Below are 26,494 nucleotides of genomic sequence, written 5' to 3'. Positions count from 1 at the left end.
ATTTTGGGTTCATAGTAGAGATCTCTCTGTTATCCACCAAATTTGGCTAAGACATGCTGAGATCTCTTGAGAATGGGTTTAGAAGGTGAAAGAAAGCCAAGATGAGAGAGAAATCTGATTTTCTTTATGAGAAAATCTGAAATTCTGCCTAGTGCTTGCTCCAACCTACATTTAATGCAATGACCTAGTGCCAGATATCTCCAAAATGCTGTTACTTGATCGGCAATGTTGTTGCTAGTCCCTAGAAGGTGATTTCTTGCTGTCCTCTGCTTGCTAAGGTTCCCAAATGGTTTTCTTCTACAACAAATTGTTGTTCGACATCTCCAAAATGCTGTCACTTGATCAATAATGCTGTTGGCAGCCCCTGGAAGGTGACTCCTTGCTGTCCTTTCCTTGCTAAGGCCTCTAGATGGTTGCCTTCTACAACAAATTGGTGTTCTTTGATAAGAAAATCGACCAGCTCACCTGGAGGGACACACAAAGAGCAGTGACAGACTTCTTCTACAGAGCCGACCCTACTAACACTACCAGCCTAGTAGAGACAGGGCCACCCCGCCAGACACCTTACAGGCCACAACGTGGAGCCACATTGGATAGAGCCATTTCCCTTTGTTGAACACGACGACCCCGTTTACCAGGACCATGTTCGAGGAGGCCACACCACGGTCGGATTAGAGCCATTATCACGAGACACCGAAGACCCACTACTAGGTATATCAGTGAAGCAGCTAGGGACCGTATCATAGCTGAGATCATGTGCAGATCTTGAGATTAGCTACAGCCCATAGTCTCCACCACACTTTTGTACATGGTTCTATCAGATCTGGTTCTCCTTTCCTTTCCTTTTCTTTTCTATCGATGAAACAACACTATACATTGTTCAACCCTAGTATAGTCCCATCGTATAGTTATTTTCAGTATTGTTTCATAGGCCACCCGCTTATTTGTAATGTTATCTTTACCTTACCCATGAGATGCCATTAGACATGGATATACTCCGGATTTTGTCTCATAGGCCACATTGGCCTTATGTAGACGTTAATATATATTTCTTTATTTCTTTCATTCTCTCCCCCCCCCCAACAAAAAAAAAAGCTGTAAAGTAAGTGAATGGCTGAGACCTAGTCTCCCAAAAACGTTTTCTCAGTTTGCATGGGCATTTTTGCCAAGTGGTAGCCTTCTAAACCCATTTTTCAACATTATCCAATCATTTAATGAATTTTCAAAATTAAATAATCTTGAAAATTAAATTTTGCCCTTCTGACCCTGCCCAAAGTAAAATGTGCCCATCCATAATAAAATTGGCTAGGCCATTTGCAACCTAGATTGGTCCCCAATGATTATTGACCCTTACATGAGCATTAATTAATTGCTTAATGCTAGTCCTTGGTGTCATGACCAACACGGGGCCAAATAATTGTCCCGTTAAAATTGACACCAACTGACCCCCAAAACCCGGCTAACATAACTTATTACAACTTTTTCCTTTGACACCTGGTGCATCCTTGGGGTCCTTGGCTTGTTACCATGAAATAACTGCCATGTGCATCATATGTGCTAAATAAGCTTACACATTTAATTAACAACTTAATCAAATGTTATCAGCAAAGTTAAAGCATCTCAAAATATCACGTCCTCTTGACAGAGACACTCTTCAGAGTAGTGATTTTTTGCACAAATTATGGAAACTCTCACACCACGGATAGTTGAGATTGAAACTTAAGTTGATCTAGAGAGCTAGCACGAGAGGTTGAGAAGGATTGTTGGTTTTTACAAATTCTATTTGGATGAGCCTATGTGATTTGGACGTTAACTATCTCCCATCGTTTGACTATAGTCTTGATTGCCCTACACTTTCTGTGAACTGATTACAGCCAACCAAGTGATCAAAGTTGATATCATGAGGATTGAGATGAGGACATGGATCCACCCACCACTCCCTCTAAGATCGAGGACGGAGTTCTACCGGTGTTACTTCTTGCACCTCTTTGATGATGGATTCGCTATTCGACCCATGGACACCCATCTCTCCTACGAAATGTGGATTGTTATCAGATATATTCACGCATCCTCTCATAGGCTACAGATAGAGACATGTGGATGGTGGAGGATAGGATTTGCGAGCTTTGTGATCGAGAACCTGAGATGGAGGAGCACTACATATGTAGATATACAGTGTACTATGACATATCGAGATGGTACCATTGTCTGTTTAGTGATGGCTTTGGACCTCTTGGTTGTGTTATAGAGTAGCAAGGGGAAAGATGCCTAAGTCTCTTCCTCGTCGAGCTCTAAAGGCACCACACAACATTATTGTGAGACAAGAGGCCAACTCACCCAGAGGGATCCACATAGATTCAGCATCGTTTCATAGGAGACTTATTTTATTGTTATCTTTACTTTACTGATGAGGTGACATTAGACGTGGAGATTTTCTTGATATTGTCTCATAGGCCACATTGACTAGCTAAAGACATGAGGCATCCATCAAGTACAACAATTTGAATGATAGAAAGTATTTCTAGTAAAGGAAATGATTACATGATTTGAAGAAAAACAACAGCAAGAATGTGTTGCGAAATAAATTCGAATAGGGGGCTTGGATGAGGGATGGGATAAGGTCAAGGTCCTGGAAAATGAAGAGATACAGAAAGACATTTTTGTTTTAAAACATAATATCATACAAAGATAGGTGTGTACTGCGTGGCCATCACCTTCATTGACATTGGATACCCATCAATCATGATCAAAGGAAAGCATTTGGTTTTATGACACACAGCAATGTGGGAAGAGATTGAGGCAATGAAAAAAAGTAGATCTCTGCAAGGAACTAAGATATGGATGGCAGACAAGTCTCAAAAATAGGAAATAAGAACTGGCTTAAGTACAGGAAGCCCAATAACAAGGGAAGTAGGCAGTCTACGGATGAGGTAAAGCCATAATTGCAGAGTTCTGGACACCTAAAGCAGAAAGTAAATGATCATCTGAGAATGTCTACATGGATCATGTAATTTGATGTATTGTACTACCCCTATCATGTGATGATACGATAATCTTGGAGTTTATTTTTTTAGTCTTTAGATTGATTATGCAGCTTGGCACCTGAAGTGGAATGTAAAAATAATGATTGATGTATCTAATCTTGTCCTTTAGGCCAGTTATGGCCTCCACAGGACATTAATATAACTTTCATTCATTCTTTCTTTCTTGGAAGGAAGAATTCCTCCTCACATGCTGAGTGTTGGTGACTATTGATGCTATCATCTAGGAATCTGTGGTGCAAACCCACCCACCCAGCGGCAATATATGCAATAATTGAAGAGTTGAATGCATGGAGGAGCAAGTAGAAAGCAATTGCATGATGATATATGTCAATTGCAGGTATTACAGGTGCATGTGCTAGATGTTGGAGAGCAGCTAGCTTATGCACACCTGCCTTGGGCTCATAGGGAACCACATGCATGGAGTTGGGGGCAGCTGTGTTGCTTTCTGGACAATAGTTCTTATGTCTTTGATCACTTTCCATGTTGTTGGAAGGCTTGTGTAGTATATTTGTTGGACAACTTATCCTCCATTCACAGTTGGGATTTGATGGCCCTTGGAGGGAAATTGACTGTTAGAAACGATGAGCATAAGTAGTCGATGTTAGTGGATGTCTTCTGAGGCTGCATCTGTAAAGGTTGTGTCTCTTTGGATGATATTGTTAAATACATTGTAATTGATGATAATGGCTGTGCCATCATGGAGTGATGACTAGACTCCCCTTGATCCATTTCTGAAAGAAAGCTACTGGCATCAAAATGTTTTGCGGGCTGGTGGGCCTATGGTGAGGGCCACCTCAGATTGTTTGGGAGTGCCGAACTTGAAGCTCCCCTTCTTAATGGGTTTCAGTCTTGTAGCCTTCACTGAGGTGCTTGTAAGAGCTGCATGGATGGTGTCCTTAGATGCATGAAAAGGGGTCAACTCCCGCCAATTGGGAGGCAAGAGATGATGCATGAAGGGTTGCCACTCTGTCCCTGATGAGCAGCTGCATGTTGGCAATGGGTCGGGTATGCTGGAAAGAATTGATTGAAGAAGTGGGGTAGGAATGGGGGCTGCACTGCAGTCCTGTGGATGTGGTGGAGGAGGGGCTGCTCCCTGGAATCATATTTGCTCCATTATTTTGCTCAGCTACTATCTGTTGGGCTGCACCGGTGACTAAATCCACACAACCATTAGCCTTTTGGAGTATAAATTCTCTCTGTTGAGATTTGGATGAGAGTCTCAGAAGTACAAGTGTGTGATTAGTCTATAACCTTATTTGATCTCTTTGTCAGATATACTAGACTGTTGGTCTTCTGCAGTTCACTCTTTTGAGTCCAGTTGAGAATGATATGGCTACTGATTGACAAGTCACTATCATTTCTTTTTGCCTGCCTTGAATAACTCTTTTCTGTGGGAGATGGGGAAAGACATAGGGAAGTTCGGTGACCATGAGGAGGAGATCTGCTTTGCTCACGACCACTTGGCACTTTCTTCCATTGTCAGTGCCATGTAGTCTGGCACTGTAGACCTCCCTACTAATAAAATTTATTCCGGCCATGTAATAGACTTGCTTCTGTTGCATATAGTTTCTGGTATGGAAGTCCCATACAGGGCTGCTTTGTACTTGTATTTTGCCTTCGGATACTTTGTCCTGAGGGAGCTAGTTAATCCAAAATTTTCTCCTCTGATAAAATATTGAATTTGAGAGTTCTCCTCTAGAATTCTTAAGCTCTTGGATAGCCCCAGATTCAACATAGGACTAGGGGTCCCATTCCTGGGACGGGGTACTAAAATAGGTAGATTTGTGAAATTTTCATGTTTTTTTAATAAGTAAACAGTTAACCACTACAGAAAATTACATTGAAAGGGTCACTTTAAAGACCATAATACACGGTCTAAGACATTGAATAGTGGACTATTGTGGGTCGACGGCTGATATAAAGAGGGTGTGTGCGAGTAGATCACAGCAAACACATTGTGTCCATTAACTGCAGAAAAATGTTGGGAAAAAATGGGTGAAGAGTAAAAATGCAGGTGCAGAAGATAGGGGTAAAACAATTGTTCTGAAGAAAGAGTCTAAACGTTAAGAACTTTTTCTTGGTTTACCCGTGCCTTGCCAGCCTGTTTCCTACAAGGGGAATGAGATAGGAATATCCCTAACAGGGAGCGCTTGTCAGAAACGGTAGCAGGAATGTTCCAGTCATTAGGGACGCATGGTGCTGTTTGTTGTAAAGTGGCTTTCCCCCATTCCTAGGCTCTTTCCTGCCTGTTTGATGTTGATATGGCCATAACCAAGAAAGTTGCCTACTACTAGACTCTTATGAGCAAAATAGTTGAAGACAGAGTGCAGTCTTCCTGGGCTTAAAGCTCTGGTCGAGTCTCCTTCTAACAACCCCATTTGAAAGGGTTGATAAATGCTGTGGGTATTGATGGTAAGTTGCTCCTGGGAATGTTGTGATCTTGCTCATTGGGATCCTCTTCCCCAATTTGGTTATTTACTGGAAGAAATAGATATGTAGAGCCCTGTCTTGAAGGGGTCTCTCCCAAATCCACTTACCTGGAAACAAATGAAGTCTCTACAAAGGTAGTCAACAAATTTCATAGACCTAGTCCATGCCCAATAGTGCATAGCTTTCTTCCCTGAGTATACAGTCCTTGTTCATGCACTCAAATGCATCATCCTGAAGTTCTCCAACAGAAGCTGTTCATGATGACAACCAAGAGAAGAGCCTTTGCAAGGGCTGCAGTCTTCTCCCAACAGCTGCCAAGTTGCTTGTGCGGGCATGAAGGTTTTCAGCCAACCTGTTCCTACTTATTTGGGCATTGCACACCTACTTAAATATCTTAGAGTGAATGAGCTGGTTAGGCGAGACTTAAAGTTTTCTGCCAAACTTTTTTATTTTGGGCCATATCAGGGCAGTGCACACGTATAACCATGTTATATGTGCACCTGCTTTTTCCATGTACAGGGGTTCTGCATCACATATATGTGTCACACTACTATGAATGCACTGGATGTATTGATCCAGACCTTGCGTGGACATAATTGTGTGTCTCAATGTTTTCCTAGTTGATATATTTAACAGCAGTCTTGACAATTGAGCTATATGAGGATCACATGGGAGGCAAGAGTCACAAGGATCTTCCATACTTGGGCCACTTTTTGTATACTTCTTGCGATGAAGGTGACCATGCACACAAGAAGATGATGGTATTAATACGAGAGTCATTGGCTTGGAAAGCTTAGGTTAACTGCATGGCTATGTAACACTGCCGGAAACAGAGATTGCAAACCAAAATAGTACATTTCACTTCGTAGTGCATCAGAGGAACAATCTGAAGAGGAGCAGAGGAAGAGGCCCAAATACTGTGGTGAGCTTTGTTTTTTGTTGCCTTTTTTTGAGTTCCAGACGGCTTTACTGACGAGTAGGTCCACTGGGGCATCACAGTTTGTACTGTCTCCACTGGGGCATCACAGTTTGTACTGTCTAATTTGTATGCAGTCAGGTAGTTGTTTGATGTTTACATTTCACTGAGGAGATATGTATGAATAGCTCTATGATGCATATGAGATACTCTGGTTGCTATAATTTGTTGTTTGAATATTTTTGCCTTTATGAGAAACTCCGCTAGATACTTAGAAAACTAAAACTGAGCTTACATGCTACACCTTTGCCTATCTATTACACAGTTTCCCATTGGTATCGATCCTGAAAGGTTTATTAAAGCTCTTGAAACACCAGAGGTGAAGGTCTACATTCAGGAGTTACAAGACAAATTTGCTGGGCGCAAGGTATTTGTAGTATGATTTAGCTGGAGTAATTACTCTCTAGGAGTTTTCTGATGTGAGCATAAATCTTTGTCCAGATTTGTCCAACTTATCAGCTGTGTCATCTAAATCAAGATTTATTTTTACAAGTGTGTTGCTTGCAGGTCATGCTTGGTGTTGACAGGCTGGATATGATCAAAGGTATTCCTCAAAAGCTTCTTGCTTTTGAAAAGTTCCTTGATGAAAATGCTGAATGGAGAGACAAAGTGCAGCTAGTGCAAATAGCAGTACCCACAAGAACGGATGTTCATGATTGTAAGATATTTATCCTGATGAAATTTATCATACTTGTACCTGATAATGCCATTCATGAATGCAAACCAGTGTGCAAAGATAGCTTTTGTGTTCTTATCCTTGATTTGTTTATTCTTATCTGTAATACGATTATCTGGAAGCCATGGGTGATAGATCTGAAATGTCATCACTGTAATTGAATCACTTCAAGGTTTGCTTGCAATTCCTAGAACTTCTTCTAGCTTCCACTTGAGTATCCTTCATGAAGGAATCAGTAAGAAGGGCTGAAGATCGCTCTATACGATGGACATGCTGCATGGGGACATCTTCACAATCAAAAGGTATTTGCCTTATATTGCTGGCAGAGCATGATGCAACTTTTGGGAATCTCCCTTGTATAGTATATCTTAATCTGGAGAGACAGCTTTTGGATTGTGACTGCAAATAGAAGTGAAAGTCGAGATCATGGCTTAGAAATCAATGGCAAACTCAATTGACATGGATAGACTCGCCTGTGAATTGAATGTACTGCACAGCTGCAATATTGGGAAGGCCCCAGAACTCCACTTTTTGGCCGTTTCAACATTTCCATTTCTTTTTCTTTTCCCAATTTTGTCTTTCTCGTCTCTCTAGTCATTGGAAACTCCTGGAAATTCCAAAATTTTGCCATTTCCCTTTCCGTCCCTGTTCCCATTTCTGTTTCTGTTTCACTTTTGTTGCTGTATTCCCATAACAATGCTGCACAGACACTTGAAACACATTCCTAATCATACAGGAACAGCTGCTGCCATGTTGCCTCTGATCTACTTGATTAGGCATGCAGCTCTTATAGCGACATGATTGTGCAGGACACTTGTTTTGCTTTATTGTTCTGAGAGGCCTTAGAGGCAATTTCCACCCTGAATTTCAGAGCTTTTGGTAGTTGACCTGGTGGAATTTGTTAATGTGGGACACCACATAGGCACCAACATTGCCCTAAAGACTTATGTAGATCTGAAAGGGTAAATCTAGGCTTGATTATGATCTATTGTATGAAGAAGTCTACTACTGAATACTCAGCACAAAAGGGCAACACTACTATGAACTATATTGACCTACAGATACAAATTATTATATGTCTTGTTTGGATGGGTTGTATGGACTTTTTTGAAGCATATATGTATGTATGCTATCTTGAAGACCTATAATGCACAGATTTGAGGAGTTTTTATGGGCTGAATAAGCTCCTAAAGAGGGTATTTTAAATGCATATGGGTTGTTCTTTAACAAGACTCTTCAAAGGTTATTTCTTAATGAATAAAAGCCTTGTTTGCATTCTGATCAAGAAAACTGGTTAGAACTAGGTGCCCTTAGCACATTACCTTTTCTAGGGTTCATGGGCTCCTGCGCCCTCATTTGTGGGCATTCTCTTTATTGTTTATTTGGTTATTGGCCAAGCTTCTTTATGGTAGGAAAATTCCCTTATTTCTGTCCATAACAGGAGGGAATGTGGCTACAATCATTGATTCATGTATTCACAGATTCTTGGTGTGGAGAGAGGGAGCTTGTGGGGTGTGTGTGGTGCTCTTGATTATCATAGTGGTTTCCTATTCCTGGTTACATCTTGTGCATTCTCTCTTGCATTGATCTTGTCTCTTTCTTTATTCCACTGCTTGTTTTGCTCTTCTAACATGGTATCACATGTTTAGGTTTGTGGAAGGAGAGATGCACGATAGTGGGGTCAATGTATGTATGTGTACGTGTGTGTGCGCGCGTGTGTGTAGCTTGGGCTCATTGATTGTTGTTTGCTGGTGACAGTGGCAATGTCTGCATTTTGACTGTAGTAGTCAACCTGCGTGTCTACTATTGCCGTCTTGATCATCCCTGTGTTGGCCAGTCAGTGCTGCTGCCATCTTGTCTCTCTTGCCCTGATTGCACTTTCCTACATATAAGCTGATCTGTTGACCCTAGACGTGGTGCAGTGGCTCATTGACGACTGGCTGACAATGGGTTGACCGTCAAGCACCTGTGCACTTGGCTTATGCATGTGGTGTGTGATTGACGTGTGTGTTTCAAGGGGACTTGTGGGCTGCTTGTCGAGGTGCTGAATGTCTAATGGCCATGCTGACTTGCTGCGCTTTGATTTATTGCCAAATTGTGCTGGCAGTGATGAGACCTGTTCGTTGGCCAGGCTATGCTGGACGATGACTTGTCAAGTTGCTCTCATGATCCACACAGATGACCTGATGTTGATTTACATTTCCAATGCACCTACTCATTGTGTTTTGGATGCTGTGGGCTCCTTTGACATTTACATTATTTACTCAGGGATATGGAATCCTTTGCCTTTCACTTAGTGGCTGTTCATGTGCATTCTTTAACAATTGCTCTGCGTGTTTGTTCCTTGTGACTTGCTTCTTTTTTTAGGCTAATCACACTCCCTTTGCTACTCTCTCGCAATCAAGGTAATGTGCAACCAATTTCCATCTTCATTTCCCTTCATTATGATTGTACAAGTACCCTTGTGATCAAGAGATTCATTGTTCTAACATATTTCATGGAGCTTTGGTTGAGCACTATGGTGCTCACCTTTTCTTTTCAAACAGGGTGTTAGATTGCTAGCCTTTGGAAAGTCTTTGCTTCCATCAAGATGTGGTGGAGTAGCAATCATGCATGTAAAGGTGAAAAGTAGGAATGGCGTGATATAGTGTCACATTTGAAGAGGAAGATAGGGAAGACATATTGCTGCTCCCTGTGGTTGATATCATGCTTGTGCTTGGTGGTGCATGGGATTGTGTGCTGCAAGTCACATAATCTTGGTTTACTTGGGGCCTACCGATGGCTTTGTATGAACGGTTCTTTTTGGCTTTGGTGATGCTACACACCCTCACATGCTTCTAGTTAGATGCTCTTTCGTTCTTGGCAGTTTGCATGTCTCATTGTATTCACATGCTTTGGTGATCCAAACCTCGGATTGGTATGTTTAGAGCCAAGTTCTTTATGGGACCTGTGACGTGATAGGTTCATGTGGTCTTGCATGAGGGGACCCAAAGGCATGCATATGCTCTAGTGGAGGAATCTTGGTGTCACGAAAAGCTCTTCATGGAGCTAGTGTGGTGATAGGAAGTGCAAGGTGGCTAGCTTGACTACTTTGCTTTTATAGAGGGATTATGGTGTTTGGACTACTTTTGCAAGTTGTTGGAGTATCCATGGTGCATCCTCAATGTTCCTGTTCTTTGCTTGTTCACCTATGCTTTGAGAGAGGGTATTAAAAGTGGCCATATCACAAGTTCTTAGGCTCCCATGGCCTTATTTTTGGGGGACCTCTTTATTGTTTATTTGGTTACTGTCCAACCTATCTTATGGTAGGAAAAATCCCTTATTTTTCTCTATAAAAGGAGAGAGTGTGGCCACAATCATTGACTCATGTACTCACAGATTCTTGGTGTGGAGAGAGGCGCTTGTGGAGTGTGTGATCTGGTGCTCAACCATTGTACTCTTGATTATCATAATCGATTCTTGTTCCTATTTACATTGTGTGCATTGTCTCTTTAATTGATCATGTCTCTTTCTTTATTCCATTGCTTGCTTTGCTCTTCTCACAAATCTCCAACTTCTTTCTTCTCTTTTTTTTCATCGCCTGGAAGGGACTTGTGTCCGGGCAGCATTTCTCTGCGTCAGCAAGTGTCTGGGACACATTTCAGACACAGATTTTGTGAAAATTTGGGTCAAAATTTTGGGGCTTTTGTTGTCAGCTCAGAGATTGGAAAATGTGCACGAGTGAGTTTAAAATAGACCGATTTTTGCATTTTGGGATAAGAAATTTTGGGGCTTTTGCATTTTTAGTGTTGCTAAGCCTTGTTTGCACCTTGGACAGTGTGTACTTCAGAAAATTTTTGACAGAGTGTGATTAAATTTGCTAATTACAGGAAAGTGCTTGCTGTAGTCTCTGGAAATTATGTGATTTCCAGGTTGGTCCAGCTTGAAATATCACTCTTTTGCTCCTTGATCAATGACATTTATCATGGCAAATCAAGGAGGCGATGTATTTACATGTGTGTCCAAGGCATAGTACGGGGGAGTTTCAGAAACGGGGGAAACAAAAACGTGAAAAATCAGAGTTTCAGAGTTTCGGCCAAATTTTGGAAACGGAGAAATGACGTTTCGGATTGTGCACTAAAATAAATATAGTATTATGTGGGTATATAAATATATCAATGCCTACAACAACATGTATCCAAATTTCATACAAAACTTTGAGTTTTCATGTCGTATGATTGAAATCATGATTCATTACACATGTCACGACTCATGAGTGAAAATTGAGGAGTCAAGACTCAATGGTTGAAACTTAAGACAGCTCAACACAATTAAGACTCAATTTCCAAAACTTAAGGCAACAAAATGAATTGTAATTTATGACTCATGAATCATCTAGACTGACATCAAGAACAATGGAACAAGAATTAAGATGCATAATAAGTGAAATCAAGATACAATGATACATGTAACTATGTGATGTGAATAATCTGTCAAAACTTCAAACTATGTTATGTCAGAGGTTTTGGAAATCAAGGTTTTGCAAGGCTATGTTCTCTCCGATCAATCCTGTTCATTGCTTTCGATCCTTTTTTAATAAGCTACCTTTGTGTTTCAACCACTCTTTCCTCTAGCATGAGATATATATTGGTTGTATGCAATCATTACTATATCAAATGTCATTGGATCTTCCATCTCAAGGGGTAACTTCTCTTGATCGGCTGATATGCAATGTGTAGAGGGTTGCTAGATACTATGGAATATATCATGCTACCCTTCGCAAGCAAAGATTGCAAGCTGCCGAGCGACTCCTAGCTTTGGCACACTCTGTTTTGTCCACTTGAGCAATTCCAAAGGTGAGATAGTTATACATCCTGAAGCAATTGTGTGAATGTGCAGGACGTATTTCATGGACTTGCTTTGGAATGCAATCCTTGGTTTGTCATCCAATCAGTGCGGCTCACTTATTGTTTTGTGACCTGGTTAAATCATGTCTCACCGGATATTGTTGATAGTTTGGAGATGGACATAACACAAGATGGGGTGATGGAAGTTCTATTGCATTTGCCTAAATACAAAAGCTCGAGGTGGGATGGTATCAGTAACAAGTTCTTTGAGAGCTACGCAACTCAATTGGTTGCACCTTAGACAGCCTTATGCTAGCATGTTTGGATGACCAAAAACATGCTGCACTCTTGGAAGGAGGGTCTCATTAAACTGATCTCCAAAGTGCAATCTCCCATATTCTTGAAGCATTGGCGACCAATTTCCTTAATGGGCCTTGTGTACAAGATTTTTACCAAAGTCTTGGCTAATAGATTGCATGAATACCTTCTGGACCTTATTCATGCTGTGCAGTATGGATTCATCAAAGGGAGGAATATTTTGCACATCTTGAATGTCCAAATGGGGATAGCATGGTGATGATTCAGTGGGACCTGTAAAAAGCATTTGACTCTTGGAATGGTCTTTCTTGGGTTAGCTTATGCAATGTATGGGATTTGGTCAGTGGGCTTATTAACACTGTTAGTCTAAATTTGTCTTCAAGAGTTGTGCTCAATGGAGGCATCACTGAACCCTTTTCCCTCCACCTATTAGCTAGGCAAGGTTGCCCATTGAGTCCTTCACTTTTTGCCTCGGCCACTCATCCCATTTTGACGATGTCTAGCGTGGCGGTTGATGCTAAGGTGGTTGTACTCTCTCTGTTCACAAGAGTAGTTGGTTGGCCAAGCGTTGGTGGATGACACCTTCACGTTTCTCAAGGTTGGTCTTGATAATATGCGAAGAGCGATGGTTATATAGGACTTATTTTCCCTTTCTCGGTTAATGCATCTAAATTGGCCCTTATAAATTGCATTGAGAGTGATCTTTAGGCCTTGGGATGGTAAGGGGAGGTTGTGCTTAAAGGCTCCGTTTTCAAGCACATGGGCTATCCTTTACGTGTGCAGGTTTCACCTAAAGTGCTAATGGATTGGATATCCTCGAGCATCATGGATAAGTTTGTGTTTTGGAAATCAAAAGCTTGGCCTTTTCATATAAGATTGAAAATAGCTTAGACAATCATGGTACCAATGGTTTCATATTACCTCCCCTTGCTCGCTTGGCCGAAGTCTAATTTATGGAAAATTAATCGACCCATCCGGTTCTTGCTTTGGAAAAAGGACTCTACACGGATGAGTGTATCCTTGATCTCTTGGCACCATGTTTGCACTCCTAAAAGAATGGGTGGTGGGGCTGTTTTGGATTTGGAGACACATATGATTGCTCTCTGTTGGCCATTGTTCTAGGTTTTGTGGGAGGGTATGCAGCCCTAGTCTTTGATTGCAAGGTTCTTCCCATAGTTGTCAGGTACAAAGGGTACGATACGGTACGGTATGATAAAGTACCGTACTAAATTGTACCTTATGATTTTATAAGGTACGGTATGATATTAGTATGAAAAAAAATTTAGATGATTTTTTAAATAACAAAAACCATAAATCATTAAATGATAGATCATAGAATACATGTTTAAAGTGGAAATAGCCATTTCATTACAGAATAAGATGAATTCATGAGGGTGACCATCGCGGTCGCATGGGCTGCGCAAAGCATGCGATACAACTACAGTCTAGTATATCTGATACAAAAAAAAGAGAGACCTATGAATCTATGATGAGGTATCACTATCATCATCATCATCATCATCATCATCATCAGAACCATCTGAGTGCTCATCAAGAGAGTTTGAAGATGAGTCCTCGGTATCCGATGATGAGACACACTCATACTCATCCTCATTGATGAGGTTACCATCATCATTAAATGATGGATCCCTAGGTGGCGACTGTGTAGGCAAGGGGGGGGATGTCATCATGAGGCACAGGATGTGAGCTACTAGAGCCCTGCCTTACATATGTTTGTAAGCCACTCGAACCACCCCTCCTCGATGATGGAGGGCGTTGAATGACCATGCCCTTGCTACCACCTACTCGAACTTCTTGCCCACGAGCACGCTGATTGCGAGTGCCACGAGTATCTATTGCTATAAGCTCTCTATAGAGCTCTGCAAAAATCATCTCTTTCTCGTCCACCTCCTTATGTATACTCAGAAGAGTGTTGCCCGTCAACTTGAATGTATCAACATTCACCTACACAATGTAGTGATGCACGTAAGATTGATCATTGTAAATGCTAAAGTCTAAATTGTAAAGTTTAAACTTCAAAGTTCAAAGTTTAAAACAAGAAATTTTAAATGCTATGGTTAAGTGTTTAAACTTTATCTGCTTCAGACTACCTATGCTCATGGTAGCCCTCATCATGCGTAAGTTAGTGCGGCAATAGACCAGTCACTCTAATTGTCGTGTGCTAAGCCGATTGCGAATTTTGTGTGAATGAGAGAATTTGTCTCACATGCACCCGAAGAGCAATCCAGGGCAAGGACCCTCATGGCTAAGGGCAGAAGGGTCTCCAATGCGTATCCAAAGTTTTGCCACTAAAATAAAGGCTTCACAAGTGACTCTCTCCTCCAACAAGTGGGAGAAGCAAAAGCCACATGCCTTTTTTGATCTGCATAGCATCCTAGTTCGTCCAGCACTGCATTGTGGTCAAGCAAGCTGATCCGTGACCGCCGGTAACTTGTAGGCCAGATGTACCAATGCGGCAAAACCATGGATGGGCTTTGCATCCACGCCCATCTCCTCTCTCCCATCTCTAAAAGATGTGCATGGTGAGTCTCTGTGATCACTGTACAAGCACATGTCTCCACCAATGCCACTCTAAAGAAGTGAACGAGAAGGCCCATGGTGGACCCCTCGCAATTACTTATACGTAACACCCTATAAAAGGGAGTCACGACAATGACAATGGCATGGACTTTTTGCCAAAATTGCTCATTAAGGCACAAGCGCTGCATGGCTTTGGCCTCTTTTGCCTCGTGCTTATCCCACCCATTCCATAGAGTGGACACCACTGTCTAGCGCAAGGCTGGACCACACCTCATAAAGGTGCTCCAGCAATAACCACATGTAAGCAAAGCGAGTTGAAGAAGGCTTCTTCAACTCAAGTGTGCTATGCTTACGATACATCGCAAGCACCTTTACCTTACCGTGAAGAATGTGACAATTGATATAGCTTTGTGGACCACCCTTTTTACCCCACTTGAGCTTCCCAATGTCCTCCATGAGCAAGTCCAAACAATGACTTGCACATGGAGTCCACACAATCATAGGGAACTCGGTAGCAAGCAAACGGCCCGTGCGCTGACAATTCGATGCATTGTCGGTAACAACTTGCACCACATTTGAGGGGCCCACCTACAACCACAGTTTACAAATTACAAGTAAGTATACTTATACTAACAATACTTGGAAGTTGAAGGTTAGAGAGAGAAAGAGTCTAGAGAGAGTTGAAACTTGAGCCTTTCAAGTTTCAACTTTCAAGATTCAAGAATGAAGAGAGATGGGGGTTGGGGGTGTTGCGGCCCGAGGGGAAAGAGAGAATCGAGATAGATCATAGATACTAGAGAGAAATTAATTATTAGAATAGGGAGATAGATAGTTATGCATAAAGTATGATATTATCATACTGAAAGAAAGTGAAACAAATTTAAAAGGCAAATTGCAATATTTATCTCAATGATAGCATGTCGAATGTGGCGGTAGATGAATTCGCCTCTCATTTTCCTCCCCCTCTTGCCGGTATCTAAGGCTCGCAAAAAGTAAGTGCCGAGTGGACATGAGACGAGTGTGTTGATGATGCTTCGTTTCTTACGATCACTTTATCCGTCGGTGAGAATGGAGCAACCATATTTTATCCATGCGGCCCAAATAGGATCAAGGGCTCTATCAATCCTCTCCTCTTCATCAATCTTTTTCGTCCTCATGTCATTGTATGTAACACCGGTCCATCCTTCACATGGACCCACATTGGCAATGGGTTTTACCATCTTCTTCCATTGCTCCAAAAGATCTATTAACATCTCTAGAAGGTCAGAATGGCCTATGAGACCATAACTAATACAAATGGTATCATCATCTCTCATGAGTGAGAGAGAGAGAGAGAGAGAGAGAGAGAGAGAGAGAGAGAGAGAGAGAGAGAGAGAGAGAGAGAGAGAGAGAGAGAGAGTTGTTGGATTGGATGTCATCCCGTATTCATGATCGGTTCATGTACTGGAAATATCAAGGCTGGCCTCTTCATGTGAGACTTAACGTTGCTCAATGCATCATGATCAGCATGATTTCGTTCTTGCCTTTGCTTCCTTGGACCAAGGAGTCTCTTCTAGAATTGGTTTAACCTATCTGTTTATGTTATGGAAAAATAAAGGGAATCGTTTGGGCTAGGTGTGGATTTCGTGGCACCATATTACTACTCTTAAAAGGATGGGGGGAGCTGCTTTGTTAGATTTTAACTTGCATATGGCAGCATTGAGGCTAGCTCTTTTGCACGCATTATGTATAGAGAGTCATCCCTGGTCAAATATTGCAAAATTTTTTATAGAAAAGACTGGAATCTCTCAGGGCGGCACGGTTATTCATGCTTCTTGGTGGCATGTGCTTATTTCCACAAGATCTGTAAAGGTCTCCTAATCTTTTCTCCTTTCTCATTTGATTGCATCTTGGCAGGCAATGTTACGTTTTGCAGTTTGGTGGCCCCCTGATTTCCGTAAGGAGGAGAACTCAATGCAAGGTGAAGTGCTAGCTACTTCCAGGTTGTTGGATTGGCTTGATAAAGATTTGCACAGAGATAAGTTTAATCGAATGGCTCATTTGGGGTTGCAAACAGTCCTTGATGGTGTCATTTGTGGACAGGCCCGTCTTTATTGTTTTCGGCGTATCCGTCAGCACTTCCGGGTACCGCGAGGCTATCACGACATTTTGTTGTCTATACATGACAGGCTTTTTAGGCTCTCTACTTCGCCAGCATTACAACCATTGTCTCCTTGGCATGATTGGAAGTATGTGATTCTCGATGATTTTGAGAAAAGGTCAGCTAACCAGATTTATCGTCAAATGGTGGAGGCCAAGAATTTGGTCATGGGAAAGGCTAATAAATTATGGCATATGCGGGATAGCAAAAAGAAGTCGCATGAAAGATCCATCCAGCTCTGGAAGTCTAAGGTTCTGTATCAGGGTAAAGTGTTCATGTGGAGGCTGCTTATTGGGGGTCTTCCAACTGGCGATGTGCTGTGCGCCCGCAAGATCTCTATTGGTCATTGTGTATTCTGCACTACATGTGATGAAATAGTGCTTCATCTCTTTGTCTCTTGCCCTGTTGCTAGACAAAATTGGAGTTTTGTTTCCCGTGTGTGGTCCTCAGAAAATCAGCACCGGATATCAGTTCGTTCGTGGATTATGGGAAAGATGACTTCTACGTCCTCTTTGCACTCAGATTATTCCTGTCTTTTCCATTTCCTTAGATGGACAGCCTTGTGGCATATTTGGCGTACTCGCAATGCCTTCATTTTTGATTCGCATACTTCGGAAGAGACAATGGATCATCAGGAACGTTCTTATGCTCAGGCTGCTTCTGATTCTGTGGATTCTCAAGATGTTGGCTGGGAGCATTTGTTAGAGTTTGCCAACACTCTGCTTGGCGATTATGTTCAACATAATCATGAAGCGTTTTCTGACTCTGGAACTGAAGATGTTCTGGAAGCCACTGTGGACCCGAAAAATGTCTTGCGCTCATTCTCAGTGTTTTATGAACGTGCTGTTATACTCTTCTTCACTGGTAGGATCCCATTGCTTTCCCATATTCTCCAATGGCTGCAAGGTCTACTACAAGGGGAGTGTGTTGAAGAGTTTTTTTTTCTTGGGCCCCGAGGCTTTTATGAGGTGCTGTTGAAATCTGAGAAGAATCGTGCTGATCTGCTGTCTAAACTGCCATTGTTCTTTGATCGCCGTTTGGTTCATGTTGTGCCATGGCGCCCAATGGCTGATTTTCAGGGCCTACTTCAACGTGAATGCCCGGTGTGGGTTGAAGTGGAAAACTGTTCGGCTGTCTATTGGCCACTGTTAAAGGATGCCATGGCGGTTGTGGGCATTGTTCTGGTCCCCCTGAGCCTAAGGGCCATGAATCGTAACCGTTTGTGTATGTTATGGGACACTGCTCAGAAAAGGCTTGCTTGGGGACGTCTCAATTGCTCTGGCATGCACTCATTGCACTTTCGTTTGAAATGGGGTGACTTTGCAGCGCATTGTTTCTCGTGTGGAAAATTGGGGCATTTTATGGCTGAATGCCCAGTAAAGCAACCGACTTTAGATGCAGAGCATGTTTTGCTGCCCATGGAAAATATGGTGCTTGATGCTCCGTCGCAGGATGCAACCCAGCCACCCAGAGTTTTGGATAAAGGTAAACAACATGTTTCGGGTTTGGATTCCCGTGGCAATGATTGGGTCGATGTATGTGCAAAAAAAAAAGAAAAGGTTTGATGCTGGCATGGCGGATACTGTGCCTAATGCTTCACAAGATTCCTTGCGTACTTATATGCGCAGGAAAGAAATGTTGTCTTCAGAGCACACTGCTCATGCTATGGTTTCTTCTGCTCCTCGGAATCAGCCTACTAGGAAAGTACATGCGGATGGTCGAAAGGGCCCACCTGCTAAGTTAGCTTTTGATGCTAGAGGTAATGTGATTACCCCATGGGATCGTCGTTATCCCCATTCCATCCCCAAGATAGTGGATATACCGTCTATCTCTAAATCTGGCCGTCAGAACTCTTTTGCCGTGTTAGCTGATTTTTTGGATGAGGGAGTCCTTGATATTCTAGCAGAAAAGGTTAAATTGAGGTAAGCTTTGCCTCGTTCGTGATTTTCTTTTTTGAATACACATGAAGATAGCCACATGGAATGTGCGAGGCATTTGTTCTCGCAATAAGCAACATGCCATGTGGACTGTATTGCATGAGAATCAGTGGGATGTCTTGTGTGCTGTTGAGCACAAGAGTCACGGTGAAGCAGGAAAAGTTGTGGATTGCCATGGGTTTCGCTTGTTTTATGGAGGGACACATGCCAGGCACTATTTTGATGTGCTTATGATTGTACATGAGAAATATCAGCCTGTTCTTATAAAAAATGATGTACATGGTCGTTTTGTGGTGATTGAAGTTTAATTTGAAGGAGAGATCTTATGGTTACTTGGCCTCTATGCTCCAAATGGCCCTTTATCCCGCCGGGATCTTTGGAATACTGTGTAGACCTCTTTGTCACTTGGCAGATGGGGTTTTTTGATGGGGGATTTTAATATGTGTGTTGCTTCTTCACAGTCCACATCAGAGCATTCGGTGATGGACGCTCCGGAAAGCCGTGTGTGGAATGCGTTTGCTCTTGCCGTACTTAAGCAAGATCTGTGGTCATGGCTACACCCTTCTTCTACGGGCTTTACTTTCCATTCTGCGCAGTGTACAACTACATGGTCGCGGTTGGAAATGAAAGTGCTGCAGCAATGTGCCTTGTCGGACCATTTTCCTCTACAGCTTGAGATGCTTGCACAACCCATTGCACCTTTTATGCAATTTCTGGATAGACTCCCTTTGCGTTTAATTTCGTCTTATTTGAAGCATTCAATCTTTCGGGGCTACATGCAGCAATTGATTGATAGATTTTTATTGGACTTCTCGTCTGAGGGCAATGCTTCTTTTGGAAGATTGCTCTCTAATGTGCAGCGGGTTGTTCGGCAGTATGGGATCCATCATGCCTCCCTTTGTCGGCGGCGTCGACAAGCAACGGAGGAATTATTGGCTTTGGTTCGCTCTCTTCTGGTGGAGACTCCAGATGATGTATTTCTGTTGCCATTGGCTATGCGTTTGGCTGATCTTATTAAAGAGTTTCAGTTGAAATTTTATCAGCAGGCCAAATTGCAAAATTTGACTAAGAATTTGCAAGACAATGCTTGTCAGACTCATAAGTTCTTTCGAGCTCTCCATGCATCTCCTGCTCGAGAGAATATGACTAGACTCTAGGATGCAGAAGGTCAAATGGTCATTAATCCTCAGACTTTTGTGAATATGTGTAGGAATTATTTTCTAGACCTTCTTGGTTCTACTCCTTCACCTTTGGACCAAATTACTGATGCCAGCTCAGTTTTCTATGATTTGGTCCGCAATCAGGTTCCACATGAGATGCAAACTACTTTGGAGATAGATTTTCGTGAGGCGGAGGTTATGGATGTTTTGTTACACTTGCCCAAGGATAAAAGTCCTGGTTGGGATGGTCTCACCAATGAATTCTTTGAGGGTTTGGGAAACGAGGTTTATACCTTCCTCATGGAAAGGACTTATCAAACTGCTTCCAAAAGTTCCGTCGCCATCTATGCTGAAACATTGGCGACCAATTTCTTTGATGGGTTCGATGTATAAAATCTTTTCCAAAGTGATGGCGAATCGGCAATGTGCAAATGGCTATTGACTATGCAAGGCACTCTAATCAGGAGGTGATATTGATTCAATTGGACTTGGAAAAGGCTTTTGATTATGGAAACTGGTCTTTCATTGTAGAACTTATGTCTACTATGGGCTTTGGTACTCGGATGTCTCGTTTGATCTACACCATTAGTGTTGAGGCTTCTTCGCGAGTTATGCTGAATGGTGGTGTTACCGAGCCATTCGTCCTTGCAGGCTCTGTGAGACAGGGTTGCCCTTTGAGTCCTCTGTTTTTTGCTCTTGCGACTCATCCGGTTCTTTCGATGTTATCTCATATGGCAGCTTCTACTCAGTTGGCGGGATTGTCTCTTCCTTTCGGACAGCACTTCATTAGTCAATCCTTGGCTGATGATAGCTTTATGATTTTGAGTGCGGACAAGGATAATCTTCACAAAGCATTGGATGTTTGGACTCTTTTTGGTCATGCTTCTGGCCTTTGTATCAATCCTTTGAAATCAGCCATTCTCAGTTGCACGGAGTGAGATTTACAGTCACTCGACTGGCAGGGAATGGTTGTTCCCCGTGGTTCCATTGTCAGGCACCTTGGGTACCTGTTGGGTGTTGATGTTCGGCCGAAGCAACTACTTCAGTGGATTTCACAGAAACTCACAGCTAAGTTTCTGTATTGGAAGTCGCAGGCTTGGCCCTTCCATGTTCGCCTCAAAGTGGCTCAGACAATTATGTTGCCAATGCTCACATATTTCTTGCCACTGCTTCCTTGGACTACTACTACATTGAATGCTTTGACTCAGTACATTCGTTTCATGTTATGGAAGAAGGACTCCTTGCATGCAGGCATTTCATGGATTTCTTGGTCGCATGCATGTATCCCCAAACGCATGGGTGGTGGGGCTATTTTGGAGGCCGAAACTCATATGCTTGCACTCCGTTGGTCTCTTTTTCGTGCCATGTGCTTGGATCATCACCGTGGGTCTTTATAGCTCGTTATTTTCTTGAGGATCACGGACTTGTGCATGGTAATACCTAAATTCGGAGCTCCTAGTGGCATGTTCTTAATGCAGATTCGCGGTTTTCTAGTCCTTCATCATCCCTGCTTGCTCATTTGGTATCTTCCTGGAAATTGGTTCTCCAGAAGGCTCAGTGGCATCCAGCGGAGAACCGCTCAGCTACTAACTCTTTCCAACTGGAATTGTTGGTAGCCTCGCGATTACTTTCTTGGGAAGGTAAACATGAGCTCAGATCAAAATTTAACCGCATGGCACGTTTGGGCTTGACTTCAGTTTGCAGATGCCACCCTTGCCAGCCGCAATGTGTTGATATCGTTTCGTACAGCCAGGAGGCTTTTCAGGATCCCTCGTGGATACCGTGATTTATGGGTTCAGTTTTTGATGGTGCTCCAAAGTGGACAACCCTTTCCTGCCCTTGCTTTGGATTGTCCTTGGCAGGACTGGGACCTTGCAGGCCGGCTGAATTTGGAAAAGGCCTCAGCTAACCAGGTGTATCATCTTCTGATTAAAGATCATCAATGGCTGCTTACTAAAGCTAATACTGTATGGGGTTTGCGTAAACCTCAGTCATTGTGGAAGGTAACTGTGATGTAGGGCTGGTTGAATAAGACACCTTTCAAATGCAAGGTCTTTCTTTGGAGGGTGATGATTGGTGGTCTTCCACTTGCTTCAGCCCTTTCCAAGCGTTGAATCTCCAACGACAATTGTTTCTTTTGCACCACCAAGGTGGAATCGGCCCGTCATCGATTTATTTCTTGCCCTCTTGCTAAGAAAATCAGGTCACTCTTGTCGGTAGTTTGGCGAGCAGTGGTTGGCTTCTCGTTAAGCCCTTTTGACTGGGTTTTTGCGCGGCCCAAGTACCCCACACCAGCTCAGTTGCATATGAGGATCTTGTTTCACTTTCTTAGATACTGGGGCTGTTGGCACAATTGGACCATTCGGAATGGTTTTCTTTTTGATTCAGCCTATAATGTTCAGGGACATATTGCTAGGCTTAAAGGCCTTTTGCATTGGCAGATAGATCTCATTCGGCACTCTGACTTACTCCCTCGGGAGGAATTACTTCTTTGGCATACGGCAATTTCTTCTGCGTCTTTGCCATGACTTTTTGTAACCCTTTTCTCATTTACTACTTTAGAGAGAGAGAGAGATTTTACACATGATGGCTTAGAGCCATCGTGTATCTTGTAATCATGTAAACTTGTACCTTTTTTTCGTAATTAATACAATTACCTTTTACGGAGAGAGAGAGAGAGAGAGAGAGAGAGAGAGAGAGAGAGAGAGAGAGATTCCATGTTGGTGCTATGACTTGGTGGGAGGACTATGCAGTAGACTCACCTGAGCTTCAGAACTTGGCTATCAGGATTCTTAGATAAGTTTGCTCATCATCAGCACTAGAGAGGCTTTGGAGCACCTTGAAAGAGAGAGAGAGAGAGAGAGAGAGAGAGAGAGAGAGAGAGAGAGAGAGAGTTGAGAGAGAGAGAGAGAGAGAGAGAGAGGCGGCTGGTCGGGCGAGCGATGAACGCGATGGAGATGCTGTCGCCTGCGCGTCTAGCCCTAACGCGGCCTGTCTGACTTTCGTGTTGCCTTCTTCCCTGTCGCGAGGAGCTCCGTTGACCCCCAGATTGCACAGGGACTGGTGACGCCCGCCAGCCATTCAGCAAGGGAACACATGGGCGACAGCCTGGCGCCCCCCACCTGAGCCGTTTCACGATTGCCTTGCCCTGGGTTCCGCGCTTTTTGAACGACCAGCAGGATACCGAGCCAGAGGCGCCACTCTTTCTTCAGACCGGCACGTTCGTCAGCAAACCACTGTCAGGAAAATCAGGGCAGACCCGTGCAGAACAGGGGAGCAGACACGAGCCACAGTGATGACTGCTCCTGCACAGTAGCTTTCAGACAGGGATTGGCATCTGCTAGGCTGCTGTGCACAGGCTGGAAAGAGAGAGACAGAGAGGGAGAGAGAGGGAGAGAGAGAGAGAGAGGCCTGTACCCCTGGGGGTCTGCGACCTGTGAGCCACCCCTTCGCTTTTCAGCTGCCTGCCGCCTGTTCCTGCAGCGATTGGCAGAGAGAGAGAGAGAGAGTTCTTGGCAGAGAGAGAGAGAGAGAGAGAGAGAGAGGGACAGGCAGATAGACATTTTACAAGGACAGATCTGTGCCGAGGAGGCAGCAGATTATTGAAGAGCAGAGACTGTAGACAGTGCATCCTGCTGCTGCAGTGAGGGAGCGAGCGAAAGAGAGAAGACAGCGGTATGGCTGGCCTGGATATGGATTTTCTCGACCGGACCGTGGCAGCCCTTGGCCCTGATTCCGATACCGAGGAGCTGGAGGATATGGTGCCATGCACGGAGGAGCCGCCTCCGGGTTCTGAACTGCCGCCGGCAGGCAAACGCTCTAAGCACACTTCAGACGAGCCAATGGGTCCTCAGGACCGTTCCTATGCGCAGGTTGCCTCCGAACCTGTGGATTCGCAGGAAATAGACTGGGAGCATTTGCTGGACTTTGCCAATACTCTGCTTGGCGATTATGTCCAGCATAATAATGAAACTTTCTCTGCTGCGGCTGCGGATGATGTGCTGGAAGCGACAGTGGACCCAAAATCAGTCTTGCGGTCCTTCTCGGTGTTCTATGACCGTGCAGTTATACTTTTTTTCACCGGCAGGATCCCAGTGCTCTCACATATTCGCCAGTGGATGCACCACTTATTGCAAGGGGAGTATGTTGAGGAGATCTTCCTTGGCCCTCGCGGCTTTTATGAGGTGCTGTTGAAATCCGAATCGCATCGAGCTGAGCTACTGTCCAAGTTGCCACTATTCTTTGACCGCCGCTTGGTCCATGTGGTACCATGGCGCCCTATGGCTGACTTCCAGCGTCTGCTTCAACGCGAATGCCCGGTGTGGGTGGAAGTGGAAAATTGTCCAGCGGTATATTGGCCATTGTTGAAAGATGCGATGGCGGTTGTGGGCACAGTGCTGGTTCCCCCCAGCCTCAGGGCTATGAACCGAAACCGTCTATGCATGCTATGGGATACGGCCAGGAAAAGGCCTGCGTGGCTTCGCCTCAATTGCGCTGGCATGCATCCTTTGCATTTTCGCCTGAAATGGGGCAATTTTGCCGGACACTGCTTTTCATGTGGTAAATTAGGGCATTTTGTAGCTGAATGCCCGGAACGGCAACTGTCTTCTGAGGAGACGCAGGTTGTGCAGCCCAAGGATGACATGGTGCTCGATGCCCAGACACAGGAGACCCTTCAGCCCCCTACTGTCATGGAAAAAGGTAAACAACAGGTCCGAGCTTTGGATTCTCCTAGCTCTGATTGGATTGAGGCACGACAAAAAAAAGGTAAAAAGTTGGACGCGGGCCTGGCAGATCCTGGGCCTCATGTTTCCCCGGATTCCGTGCGCACGTACACGCGCAGGAAAGACATGGTCACCCCACAGCAGGTTGTGCGTACCATGGCCCCGTCAGCCCCCCGCAATCTGTCTTCAAGGAAAGTCTATTCCGAAGGCCCCAAGGGCCCACCTGCTAAGCTGGCGTTTGATGCGAAAGGCAATGTGATTACTCCTTGGGATAGGCGTTATCCCCGCCCTGCTCCCAAGGTAGTGGATTTCCCTTCTACCTCTAAAGCAGGTCGCCCGAATTCATTTGCAGTATTGGCTGATTTTCTGGATGAGGGTGTCCTGGATGCCCTCGCGGAAAAGATGCAATCGAGGCAACAGGCGCCTCGTTCCTGACTTCCTTTGTTTGAAAATATATGAAGATTGCCACGTGGAACGTGCGAGGCATTTGCTCTCGCCATAAGCAGCATACCATGTGGTCTGTCTTGCATGAAAATCAGTGGGATGTATTATGTGCAGTGGAGCACAAAAGTCATGGTGAGGCAGGAAAGGTTGTGGATTGTCGTGGATTTCGTCTGTTTTATGCAGGGACACATGCTAAGCATTATTCGGGCGTGTTGATGATTGTTCATGAGAAATACCAGCCTGTTCTTGTTAAAAATGATGTGCACTGCCGCTTTCTGGTAATCGAAGTCCTATTTGAAGGTGAGATTTTATGGCTGCTGGGGCTTTATGCTCCCAATGATCCCACATCCCGACGGGATCTATGGTTGACTTTGCAGGGCTCCATGGCACTTGGCCGCAGAGGGTTTTTGATGGGAGATTTCAATATGTGTGTTGACTCTTCGCAGTCCACCTCAGGGCATTCGGTAATGGATACGCCAGAAAGCCGGGTGTGGAACTCCTTTGCTTTGCACATACTTAAGCAAGATCTTTGGTCGTGGCTTCACCCTTCTGTTTCAGGTTTTACTTTTCATTCTGCGCAATATGCAACCACTTGGTCGCGATTGGACAGAATGTATATCATGCAGGGGGATGATTTTCTTCCCGAGATGCTAGAGATGAAGGTCTTGCAGCAATATGCGTTGTCGGATCATTTTCCCCTCCAGCTTGAGATGCGCGCACAATCTGTTGCACCTTTTATGCAGTTCCTGGATAAGCTCCCTTTACGCTTCAACTCCTCTTATTTGAAGCATCCAATTTTTCAGGATTATATGCAGCAACTGATTGAGAGGTTCTTACTGGACTTCGCCTCTGAGGGCTTGGCTTCGTTTGCACGCCTGCTCTTTAATGTGCAGCGGGTTGCTCGGCAGTATGGGATTCACACTGCCTCTCTTTGTCGCCGCCGTCGACTTGCAGCAGAGGACTTATTGGCCTTGGTCCGCTCCTTGCTCCTGGATTCCCCAGATGATGATTTTCTGCTGTCACTGGAGCGGCGTTTGGCCCATCTTATTCAAGTCTTTAGCTTGAAATCTTATCAGCAGGCCAAGCTGCATAACTTGACTGACACATTGCAAGATAATGCCTGCCAGTCTCATAAGTTCTTTCGCGCCTTGCATGCTTCTCCGGCTCGCGAAAATATGACTCGACTTCAGGACTCGGAAGGTCGCATGGTCACTGATCCGCAGACCATTATCAATATGTGCAGAAATTATTTTATGGATCTTTTTGGTTCTTCATCCT

The 26,494-nt window shown here is 43.9% G+C and overlaps 1 protein-coding gene across 1 annotated transcript in view; it reads left to right on the top strand.

The window, feature by feature from the left end:
• Nucleotides 1-26,494, top strand: part of LOC148026190 (alpha,alpha-trehalose-phosphate synthase [UDP-forming] 1-like) — a 212,737-nt gene that overhangs the window by 82,951 nt on the left and 103,292 nt on the right. Inside the window, exons 5-6 of the mRNA XM_087693467.1 lie at nucleotides 6,716-6,817; nucleotides 6,958-7,108. Of these exons, the coding sequence (XP_087549593.1) occupies nucleotides 6,716-6,817; nucleotides 6,958-7,108 (253 nt within the window). The remainder of the gene's footprint in view (nucleotides 1-6,715; nucleotides 6,818-6,957; nucleotides 7,109-26,494) is intronic.

This window comes from Lygodium microphyllum, chromosome 14 (genome assembly GCF_053477565.2).
Source record: "Lygodium microphyllum isolate KBCC chromosome 14, Lygodium_microphyllum_v1.1.10, whole genome shotgun sequence".
In the NCBI taxonomy this organism is placed as follows: domain Eukaryota; kingdom Viridiplantae; phylum Streptophyta; class Polypodiopsida; order Schizaeales; family Lygodiaceae; genus Lygodium; species Lygodium microphyllum.
This window is presented reverse-complemented; position numbering and strand designations above follow the sequence as displayed.